The 12,275-nt window shown below is 40.1% G+C and overlaps 2 protein-coding genes across 2 annotated transcripts; both read right to left on the bottom strand.

Annotated features, from left to right (window-relative positions):
- Positions 1-887: 887 nt before the first annotated feature.
- On the bottom strand, positions 888-2,427 carry LOC308370806 (trace amine-associated receptor 13c-like; the record flags this gene model as incomplete). The annotated part of the gene is made up of 2 exons (XM_080845521.1): positions 888-1,964; positions 2,419-2,427. 2 exons carry the CDS (start codon positions 2,425-2,427, stop codon positions 888-890), a joined length of 1,086 nt encoding a protein of 361 aa, XP_080701647.1.
- Positions 2,428-5,818: 3,391 nt separating this feature from the next.
- LOC308374609 (trace amine-associated receptor 13c-like) lies at positions 5,819-6,820 on the bottom strand (the record flags this gene model as incomplete). Its single annotated transcript, XM_080850480.1, has 1 exon — positions 5,819-6,820. The coding sequence occupies one exon, from the start codon at positions 6,818-6,820 to the stop codon at positions 5,819-5,821; it is 1,002 nt and encodes a 333-aa protein (XP_080706606.1).
- Positions 6,821-12,275: the final 5,455 nt, after the last annotated feature.

Here is a 12,275-nt window from a genome sequence, read left to right as displayed (position 1 = left end):
CTGGTGATCAGAATGTGGGGTACTTTGTGCAATTTCGCTGTTGTTGAACGATAAATAGATTAGAATGCATGGTAAAGGAAATACATTGCTAAATAAAAATGCACTATCAAGTCCTGTGTTTATGTCTTTGAGATGGGAAAAGTTCATGTGGATAGACATAGCAATAGATCGTGATCTATAATCATATATAGCTGCAGTTAACTTTGGAAGGTAAATAATGGTGTAGGTGTGCAGATGAATGTTCATAAACCCTGCACAATTTGGCATAATACTGTATTTTATATGTTTGAAATCACATGAAAAAAGTTCTGTGCTACTGCCCTCTACCTGTTTAAAATGGATGCACTATTATTTCTGTTTTTGCACAGCCTAATTCCCCATTGGAATTGACACATATATATTATCTATGCCTGTAAGAGTGTATCTTTCCTCATTCACTTGGATACAGACTCAGCTTGTGTCCAGTGATAAAGAAAATTGTGATTAGGAAGCTACACCCCTGGTCAGATTGGTCATTTAAAAAAATACCTCACTGCTAAATACTTTCATCCACTTCAGCAACCACACACAATGAAACACTTGAAATGAAATAAAACAAGATTGTACATCAGGTTAAGTTTTATTAAACTGTCTTTACATTAGAGTGCAATCATGAATTTACCTCTACTTATAAAACAAATGTTATATGGTCTTTTATCATAAATCTTTGCAACTAGGAGGGCGTTTTCTCATACATCCCTTTCAAAGAGCCTGAACTGACTTGTACATTGACCCTGTCTTGGGCCAAGTCATTTTTAAATTGAAATGACCATTGGTGTATACACTGTGGATGTAACAAATGATCTAAACACATAGAATAACATGTCAGCTCCAAACATGATGAAAAACTATTTGATATCAGACTGTACATTGAAATAAGAGGAACCTTGATGTAGTATCGTAAGGTTGATGATATGCTTAGTTGATACTTTAAACCATGGGTAAAACAATGCATATATTATTGGGTTCATGCAGGAGTTCATATACATAACCCATATGAGAGTGGTCACTAGTAAAGACAAAGATTTAGTACCATGTGCAGGAATGCTTAAATAATATGGCATATAGCAAAGCAAATAAACTGTAACAAGTATCCCTATGGTTTTTGCTGCTTTACTGTTAGATCTCCTAGTCATTCGGTCTACTTTAGCAGCCTTTACTCTCTCTGTGACAGAGCTGATCGCCTGTGCCTGATACTTAGCTGTACAGAATATTTTCAGGTTTAAACCTATTACAGTGGAACAAGGCGCGATGAATGACACAATAATATCACAAACAAACCATGGGAAACTGACTGTGAGCAGACACTCCCCGTGGCATACTCTGTGCGGCTCCCTTTGAGTAAGGTGGTCATACAATAAGAAAGAAATATACAATAGACAACAGGACCAGCTAAGAACAACAATTAAAGCTGCCTTGTTGTGTGTGACATTCAAAGGGTACCTCAAAGGGTCACTGACTGCAATGAATTTATCAATGGAAATTAAGACTAGGCTGCAGAGAGATGCTGACAGAGCCACTGCCGAAATGAGTGGAAATATGTTACACAATGTGTCCCCAAAATACCAGCATGTTTCAATTAACCGAGACCCTTCCATAGGCATGACAATCAGTCCAATCAATAGATCTGCCACAGCCAGAGAAAGGATGAGCAGGTTGGTTGGAGTGTGAAGCTGCTTGAAGTGAGAGATGGAAATAATCACCAGCAGGTTAAGAAACACAGTTGAGATAGATACTGACAACAGAAATATGTACATGGTAATGTATAATGCCTGTGACCTGGAAAACCTTGTACATGAAGAGTTCAAAAGTGGATAGCAGTAATTAGCTCTCAAATATTCTTCCATTGCAGTGTATGCCAGAGTGAATGAAGTTCCTTTCCCGTGCGATAAAGTTGACGCAGCTCTGCAGTGCGTTTCTAGTGACTACTCCAAACACTGCCCTTGTATTTACGTGTTTGAAAACCAATGAAAACGGAATCCTCGGGACCTCATGGGCATTGCCCTCTGTAAGAAATAGCACTGGGAAATAGAGGGTACTGGCTGGCCTACCCTTAATAAACACAACTTGTAACCATACAGTTTTTAATTTTAAGTCATTGTTTATTTTCTGGCCTTGGAGGACTTTAGATCTCCATCTGTATCTTATTTTGGTGTGTTGAGTCTGTGTAGAATCCCACTCCATAGACTTTCTGTGACTTTCAGTTATTTATTTCAAAAGTTTTATGTTTCTAAATGCTTATGTATTGTTTTTCCTTGATTGAGGTCAGAACAGGCATGCTGAGCCCATGTCTTTAGTTCCTGTCTCTGGTCTGTTCATTAAAGTCACATAGACAGAGAAGGGTCACAGACACAGAAGCTGGTTGGAGCCCTGCTGGACTGGCGCCATGTTCCGGTCAGGATGATAGACTCATTCTTGATTATTAGAACCCATCCTGGCCTGGTCTGTCCTGTCTACATAGTTACAAAGAAAGACAAATGTGCCAGTATATGGACTACATGGATCAGTATATACAATTCACTGTATCCCATGTCATGCATTAATTATAATTAAAAAAGCACCTGGATATACCGATATACAGTATAATATTATTATGTAAGTATTTTGTATTAAGTGACCTATCTAACTACCTAGTTTGGCATTTCATTATTGGGATGGTATGTTGACTGTCCCAAGAACGTCCCAAACACACCCGATGAAAACAGGGCAGAGAGGCAGTCAAGAGCACCTGATGGACCTCTCACCTTGGGGTGGCAGTACAAGCATGCTTCCTCCTGACCATTTTCCAAAAGATCCTTAAGTAAAACACTGAATGCTAAATTGCTGGAAATAAGGGGCCTTTTATGGCAACTGTACTTATATTAATTTACAATTAACTAAGCACATGTAACATGCATTGACTACTTCTTTGCAAAGAAGCCCTATTTACCTGCTGTCTATGCTTTATCATGGAATGCGCCGCTCACTCGCTTAAGACTGCCCAGCATGCAGTTTTGTGGTCATATGCATACTAAGTACCATGGTAACATTTTTTGGTGACTGATTCATACACTAAATATTTCTGGAAATAATGTAAGGCACATGTGTCAAACTCAAGGCCTGTGGACCAGACCCGCCAGATAATATCTCCAGCTTATGGTGTGTGTGTGTGTGTGTGTGTTGCCCAAGCACAAGCTTAAATTAACCTAGCGTGCCTGTATTAGAGTAATTTGTGAACACTGCCCTTTCTGGGCTGGTGAAGTCGGCTACATTGTTGTCCCATAAGGCCTTACACAGTCACACTCACCCCGGGCTGCACCCCAGACACACACAGGCTTGACAACATCAGAATGGGGACCAACAGGCTGAGGGCTAGCACACCAGAAACCAGGCCCAGCCTAAACCACCTGGTGTGGTGTGGTGGAAATAGGGCCTTGCAGGGCAACTATCTACTTAGGGTTTTTCTACAATTTACTAACACTTGTTAAGTGCTTTTATTATACGGCTCTTCAGAATGTTCCAAAAAGTACCGTTAATTTGAATGGGCCATCCCTACGTCATAGGTCACATTAATTCCTGCTAACATACCGCTGCGAAAAGATAATGACCGCTGTCATAGGCAACGGGTTTTGTACTTCTAATTCACATCTTTCATATCATTCCGCCAGAAGTCCAGTCATTTTAACACAAAAGTAGACAGTAATTTGAAGTCAGCAAGAAATGGGTTGCTATGCAACACCTGAAACTTCAAAGTTCTATTTGCTTGAAGAACTATTTATTTTTAAACGGGACTCATGAAACGGCAACTAAATCATTAAAAAGAGGTATGTTGGAGGAATGTCTTCTATCGTTTTTGGCAAGTAACCATATAATAAGCGGGATAATGTATTGTCCGTCGTGCGCGTCGGGGTGTTGTTCGCCCCGTCGGGAATTATTTTTGGAGAATGACCTCCGGACAATACATTATCCCTTACTGACTACTTTGTAGAGAAGCACTATTTACATGCTGTCTTTGCTTTATCATGGTTGGCCTCAGATAGATGCATGTATGTTAATATGGCCACACTTTGCTCACTGGATGATACCTCCTTTAGTTCAAACTAACTTGCCCAGCCAGTTCCAATAAACTTAGGTTATATGAATTTCACATAATCCCAGAACATTTATGAATGTAATAGATGAAACCCTCATGTCTTATTGATGGGGTGCACAGTGCTTGCATGGCGCTGCCTCCTGTAGGCAAATAGCCATTTAATCAAGAACACACTTGGCCTGCAGAGACACAAAACGTCCTTAGCGACATTGATGTTTCTGTCCAAAGCCTGTCAGGCCCAGCAATAGGACGCCTAGCCTTGAACTTGGGGTTACTGTCTCATCTTAACTTCCATATATCTTTGCAACAATATTAATCCTTTCTCACTTTAAATTGCATGCGTATTCACACTGCATTCGCTATACATTCACCATCTAATCCCTATATTCCATCGGGACAGCCAATCGACATGTTGATATATAGCTGACAGCATCTTATTGTTTGTCATACTGGCAGAGCTCTGTATTGTGTGTTTCATAATGTTTATATCCCTGTCATGTGTTCAGGATTGGTGTGCTGTGATGATGATGTCCTGGTGTGCCAGATTTTTTAAGACAAATGGTGGAAAGCAGGACGACTATAACACAGACATACCAGTGTCATATGTTTTCTGTGGTAGATACAGTATACCACTCTTAGTTGAACATTCGTCCATAAACTTGAAGGCCACATGACTGTGGATGCACCATATAGGACAGGGCCTATGCCATAGAAAGGGGAATATGTCATTTTTGTTGTACAAAATCACCAAAACATGACTGTTTTTTGAAAGGACAAAGTAATTAGGCCAGCTTTACTGGTAATACTAATGCTGAAGCTGTTAATAATTATTTGTACCTATTATAATCATTTCAATTCTTTATTTTTTTTTCGCATTCAAGATCAGAAGATATGGGACCTTTGATGAGAAGCCTACATGTCTGCTAAGTGTAAACTACCTTAAAGTTAATCATTCAGTTTATTCTTTACTCACACTTGCCTCCTCACACTTTTCATATCTAGGGGTGTACACTCCTTATAGATAGTAATCAAAAGTTTGTAGGAGTGAATGCTTGAACATTACAGAATTGGGAACAATAGTCACCATAGTGTGGGTATGACGCTCCCTCTGGTGGTGCAAGGATCCAGGTACAGTAGCTCCCCTGCCTGATTTCAGAGGTCTAGTGATGCCTGGTTCACAACCATGTTGACAAACAGGCCTATTCTTTATAATGAAGATCGACAAGACACTAGCTTTTGCGCTTGCTTTTTATCTTTAAATGAGCTGATGCACTCTGAAAGTCTAAGTCTAAGTGATCACATACACACCTAATTTTTTTTTTTTAAATTACAAGATTTACACTTTCCACATTTACTGTGGACAACATGCCATCCAACACCCCATGACAACAGGATATGAAGGCATCAGACATTATTAACACGGAAATGTAAGAAATTGGTAACATAGCACTTGTTTGTTTTGGGTACCCTTATGAGGGAGGATTTTGAAATTTGCATCCATTTTAACACATTTTATTACATCAAATAATTATTTATTTCACATTTACACAAAACAGACTTTACATGTGAAATATTGTAAATGTACAATTGATGCCCATAATATTGAGTTTATAGCTAATTTGATTCATTCTAAATCCATATAGATACAAATAATGCGTTGATATGTACAGATGAGGTATACAAAAATGCACAGATGGTACTGCAGAGTTAAGAGAGTTCTGGATATACATTAAAATAAGAGGAAGCTGGATCAAGTATTGCAAGGGTGACGATGTACTTTGCTGTTATCCTAAACCATGGATAAAACAATGCATATATAATGGGGTTCATGCAGGAGTTCATGTACGACATCCAAAGAAGATAATTTGCCACAAGCAACGCTGACGTAAAGCTTCCTTGAAAAGGAATGCTCACAAATACAGGCATATAGCAAAGCAAATAAACTGTTACAAGTATCCCTATGGTTTTTGCTGCTTTGCTGCTGGATTTCTTAGTCATTCTGTCTTCTTTAGCAGCCTTTACTCTTTCTGTGACAGAGCTGATCGCCTGTGCCTGATGCATAGCTGTACAGAATATTTTCAGGTTTAACACTATCACAATGGAACAGGGGACAATAAATGCGAAAACAAGATCAAACACAATCCATGGGAGATTAATAATAACCAGACAGTCTCCGTGGCACGCTTTGCGTGGCTCAGGATGAATGAGGTGCTCATGTAAGACTATTAGAGAATAAACCAGAGCGACGTACCATATCAGAAACACACAGACAGCTCCTTTCCTGAGTGTCACAATCACAGAGTACCTCAGAGGGTTACAAACCGCAATGTACCGATCAATAGATATGAAAACTATGTTGTTCATTGAGACAAAAACAATTGCAAAGGAAATGTAGGGTAATATGTCACAAAGAGTGTCTCCAAAATACCAACATGTTTCTATTAATCTGATGCCCTCCACAGGCATAACAATCAGACCAACTAATAGATCTGCCACAGCCAGACAGAGGATGAACAGGTTGGTTGGAGTGTGAAGCTGCTTGAAGTGAGAGATGGAGATGATCACCAGCAGGTTTAGGAAGACGGTAGATACAGATACCAATGAAAAGAAAATGTACATTATAAAGTATTCCGTCGGTGACCTGACATCCTTTCTGCAAGAAGAGTTGAGTGCTGGGAAACAGTAATTTCCTCTTGTGAGGAAGTCCATTGCTGTGAATGACAAAGTATTGTGAAAAATATGAAAAAGACTCACTATCCAGAAGATTCACAGTTAATGCTTTGTTGTTTTCATTTGTGACTTTGCAAGTCACTGCCCCAAATGTTAATGCTATTAAGGTCACTGTCCTTTTATTGGTTAACAAAACCTCACATTATCGTGTGTGTGTGTGTGTGTGTGTGTGTGTGTGTTTATTCAAATGCCTAGTGCAATGCCCAAGGGCAAAGGCCTACTGTGAATTCGGATTGTCATACTCAAAATGACGAGAGGTGAGTGAGCGTATGAGTTGCTTAATACAGAGTCCCCTATAGATCTCTATTCTAATGGTGTCCTTAAAGTCACAGTTGACTTTGTGTGTTCAATTAACAGTGTTAATATCTTGAACATGTATTTTATATTGTAAAGCAGGGTACTGAGTCTGTTTTCGGTGACAAAGGGAAGGCCTCTGGTGAGGATGTGGTTTACTGGTATGACATAAAACACCCTGTTAAATTAAGCACACAAAGAATGTACTGTATTCCTTCCTAGTCTTATCTCTGTCTAGCAGCATAGACAAGGGAAACAGACCAAGGCTTTTATGTATATGTGAGGGAAAAACAGCTACCTGAAGGACCTTGTTCATGCACACCACTGCCATGGAACAGCTGTAGTACAAGTACACAGTACATATGGCCTTACTCTAATGGGCTCTAAAGTTGTATTGTAACAGCAGATGATGATTCCACCAAAATATAACTGTGCCAATGCTTACATATAATCAGTCAATTTGTCATTTTTATGTGTAGTGGGTGTAAAGACTACATTTAAGCAATATAGCACGAGTGGGAGTGGGGTAGGTAAGGGATAATCCCACAGGTGGTGTTCGGCCGTAGCCACCGAGGCCGCCAGGCCGAGTGGCGTAGGCAACAACACCCGTGGGATTATCTCTTACCTACCCCACTCCCACGAGTGCTATATTGCTTTTATAAAACAATTCTACAGTCAACAAATTAACATTTCAACACGAAGTTATTGATTCGAAATGGTTTATTTCGCCATTGTTTCTCCGCAACAAAAAATAGTTCTATTGTTAACGTCTTGGTTTGGAATTTTAAAAACTTTGAATTAACGGTTATCATCAATGCGAATGTTTCATCGCGGAGTGATTTATTTTTAGCTGTGAAAAGGCCCGTAACTGTAGGTATGTTGACGAATAACCTATAGCATGGAACGTCTCTCGTCCAATCAGAAACAGCTAAATTACGCGCTAGAACCCAATTGTTTTAGCCCTCTACAGACCCTCGACGACATCTTCAGAACACGTCCTATATTTGGACACAGATTATTCATCTAAAACATGTAACTGATGTTTCAAGCTCTGTCACTGTATTATAAATGTAATAAGCAAAGCCCATGATTATCAAAATGTGCCGAAACAGTGTCCATTTTTATTACTTTGTTTATAGTGTATGTCCCTGGAGTTCAGAGTAATGCATTGCCCATTTCACCAAAGTTTAAATGTGATGCTAGTAAAAACCATGGAATGTGCATTTACAATAGTATAGTACAGTGGTCCCCAACCACCGGGCCGCGGCCCGCTACCGGTCCGTGAGGCATTTGTTACCGGGCCGCACAGAAAGAATAAATAATTTATATTAATTCCGCTGTATTAATTATTAGCGTCTGAAAGGTGTTTTATTTTGAAAAACGGGCTGATTTCCCCGGATGTCACATTCGCCTGTGCCTCTTGTCACGTCAAGACGCTTGTCTAGTTCAAGTGATGCGTCACTCAAAAAAAAAGCCTGCAAACTAGCAAAAATTTGTAAAAAAAAACAAACATCTTTGGAGAGCTTCTTTGCAAAGATGAAAAGGCCAACTAAGGAGCCAAAAGAGGAGCCTACGACCTTCAAAAGAGAAAGCTTCTTTTAACAGACAATACCAGGAGTCATACTTAAAATACGGGTTCATCGCAACAGGTGATTCTCACACACCAAGTCCGCTCTGTTTAATATGTGGCGACCAGCTAGCAAACGAGCCAATGAAGCCTTTAAAACTGCTTCGGCACATTGAGACCAAGCACTGATTCAGAGTTATGGCGAGTTGTATTTTTCATGCACTTAACGTTCGTTATACAATGGTGTTGGCCGCCTAACTCCACCTAACATTAATGTTAGCTTTTGTGTATGAGCAGACCGGGCTTCATTCTATCAAACTCGCGCTTGCCTCACGGGTGCAATTGATTGATTCACATCAATATGAATGGATGACGTGACTAATAAGAGGTGTAAAATGACACCTTGAAGCCGGTCCGTGAAAAAAAATGCCTACATTAAACCGGTCTGTGGTGCAAAAAAGGTTGGGGACCCCTGGTATAGTATATACAATCTGTGAGTGCTTCATATAAGCTCTCTTGCTCTTAAACTAGACTATGATAGGCTTAAATAGAACACTTCTCATTTGAACTGAAAGGCTGGGCCTGGAAAGGCTAACACAAAACACTTGACAAAATCAAGACCTATTCTGTTCTGACTACTGTGGTCAGTCAACATGGACCAGGAAATGTCTTTGTCAAACAATAATTTAGAGAAGAAAAAGTGTATGACTACCTCTTTTCAGTGTATGATGTGTTTTGGCCATATGAAGGTACACTGTATGCTGAGGGTTACAAATTGGCCATTGGATTCACCAGATTCACCTGCTTCGGGTGGCCTGAACAGACACTGAATTGTAGTGACAGTATTGATCCACTATAGCAGGGGTTTACAATCGGGGGTTGATTGATTTGATTTTTTTTTTATATATATAAATTCGCTTTGATATTTCAACACATTTCCAGATCATTCATAACGTACAGTTTCGCGCGCAAAGTTGACAAGCATCTGCAGTTTAGCATAGCCTACGTGTACTTTTGAAGTTTAGTCGAAAAAGTAATACTTTTGGTGAACGACTGAAGTTATCTCCTGTCCTTAGCTAACATTTAGTTCTAACGTCGAGTTAGCTGGTCAGAAGCACCAATGGATCAGTTTTTAGTGAGGAGAGTGACAAGAGGGACAGGTTGTCGCGAAAGAGAGACAATGACTGGCTTCCAACAAAGCTACACCTTCACAGGATACAGGGAACCAAAATACAATGAGGAATACATCAAATACGGATTTACAGTGACGACAGACAGCAGGAGAGGAGGGACCACTGTGTTTCTTGTGTTCAACATTACTGTCAACTGAAGCCATGAAGCCGTCTAAACTATTGAGGCATATGGAGACGCATTACGTTTTCTTGAATGACAAGCCTATTGAGTACATGCAACAGATTTTGGTGATTTTCATATGACTTTAGTTCTGGATAAGTTGTCAGACAGAATTTCCAGAGCTTGCTGCAAAAGCAATGAGGTGTCTTTTTCCCTCTCAAACTACCTACGTACATGTGTGAGGGTGGTTTTTCCTTCACTGGCGGACTTGAAGAATAAGCACAAGGCAAGGCCTGAACCAGAAAATGATATGAGATCGTCTCTGTCTACTAGTGATGCGCGAGAGGGCGTTATTTTAACACCCGCCCCAACCCGACCCAAGAAATTTTCAAAACCGCCCCGACCGACCCGTGGGGAATTCTGAAGCGGCCCGCCCGACCCGCCCAATTTGACCCGCAAAAAAATAAAAATAATAATAACAACAAATAAAATAAAAAGCCTGGGGCTGAGGGTTATGCCTAATTTAACACGTAACTAAATGAGAAGGATTTGCGCTAAATTCGCATTATTGTGAAACTTCAACGGCAGGTCTACATCAAAAAACAACAACAACGACAGCTTTACGCATTTATTTATTGAAGAACTGTTAACAAATGCGTGGAAGACATAGCCTATGTCTATGAATGTCGTAACAGATTTGATGTACCTGTTTTATGCCCATCATATTTGTACAGCGCCTCACATTGAAGACACGACGTAGTCTGCAATGGTGTCATCGGACAGCACGACTTGTCCAAATGTTTCCCACACCTTGCTCTTTTGGTCGGCTTTCCGTACAACCTTTGCATCGCCTTTTTTAATCTTCTCTCTTATTAAGTGCCATTATTGGAGTCCTCCTAGAAGTGGCGGTGCAAACAAAAACTACGGATGGCGTGTTGGGATAAACTAACCGGAGCTGTATCTTAAACTATACCATTCTAAAAGGTAACATAATTTTACAAAATATAAAGTATAGAATAAAATGTGAGGTGGACACCCAGGTTATGTAGCCTAACTCAGACGACTAGCAGGGGTGGGAGCTTTGAGTGCAATAACTTTGTGACAGTTGGATGTATGCAATTGATAAGTTCTGTAGGCTAACGCAAAATTGCGATTTCACCTATGTATTCCAAAAGTTCCGGGTTGCGTGTTTTGACTATTTTGACCCGCCCCACCCGAACCCGCGATACTTAGAGAAAACTGCTACCCAACCCACCCGGCCTGCGGGTAATTGGGTAACCCGCGCATCACTACTGTCTACCATTTGGCCACGAATAGACAGGCTGTGTGGACTTCACCATGCCCAGATATTACACTGACAGGTCTCCCCTCTCTCCACACACACACACACGCACGCGCGTGCAGGCACATCCGTGGGCCGCGGATTACTTCAGAATGGTGGTCCAATGGTGGACAAAACCAGTTAAAAACCACTGCACTATAGACACCACCAATTAGATGTTTGGTCATTTGTGCTAATGGCACCATACACTATATTAATGACGCCAGCTAAGGGAGGCATACTCGTAACCGTGCATAAAAAGTAGAAATAAGAGCTCAGAGATTTCAATATATTAGCTACATACAGTAGAATTACAATGTTAGAATAACAATATTTAAGATTTGTCAAAAAATGTCAGCTCAATGTTGAATATGAACTTTTTTCACATTTCAAATGCATAAATTGAACAGACCTAATAATATGGACTATGATATTTAATGTAGTAAACTCTTATGTCATCCATGTTAAACCATACCAGCAAGAGGGAGTAGCTGTTTCATCAACTAGTGTTTGTCTTTCATTTCACCCCTTTAATGGGAGACGTTCAAGCGTTGAGGTTTGGACCCTCATTATGGATGCATTGTGCACTCTTCAGGTGTTAATAGGGCCCTCTGGTGTCCAGGGTTCCCAACCAGAAAAGACAGACAAACAAATGCAATGGATCATTAAAGTGATCTCCAAAGATTAATACTGTGACTTGCATCATTTTAATTTGAAAAATATTGGGAACATGTTGTGTGTTGTGCACTTTCTTCACGCCTCTGTCACTCCACAGAGGATTAGTCCATCATTAGGAGGGAACCTTCAACATGTAGGATCAACAATGAGAGGCTCTTAAGGGGTGTTTAAGGTAAATAAATAAATGTAATGAGGTCCAGGCACTCAGACTGGTAAAATGACCATTATGCCCTAATGTTGCCCTTAAGTAAAATGTCAAAACTTGCATTTCAGATTCACTA

This window comes from Sprattus sprattus, assembly GCF_963457725.1.
Source record: "Sprattus sprattus genome assembly, chromosome: 1".
NCBI classification, from domain to species: Eukaryota; Metazoa; Chordata; class Actinopteri; order Clupeiformes; family Clupeidae; genus Sprattus; species Sprattus sprattus.
This window is presented reverse-complemented; position numbering and strand designations above follow the sequence as displayed.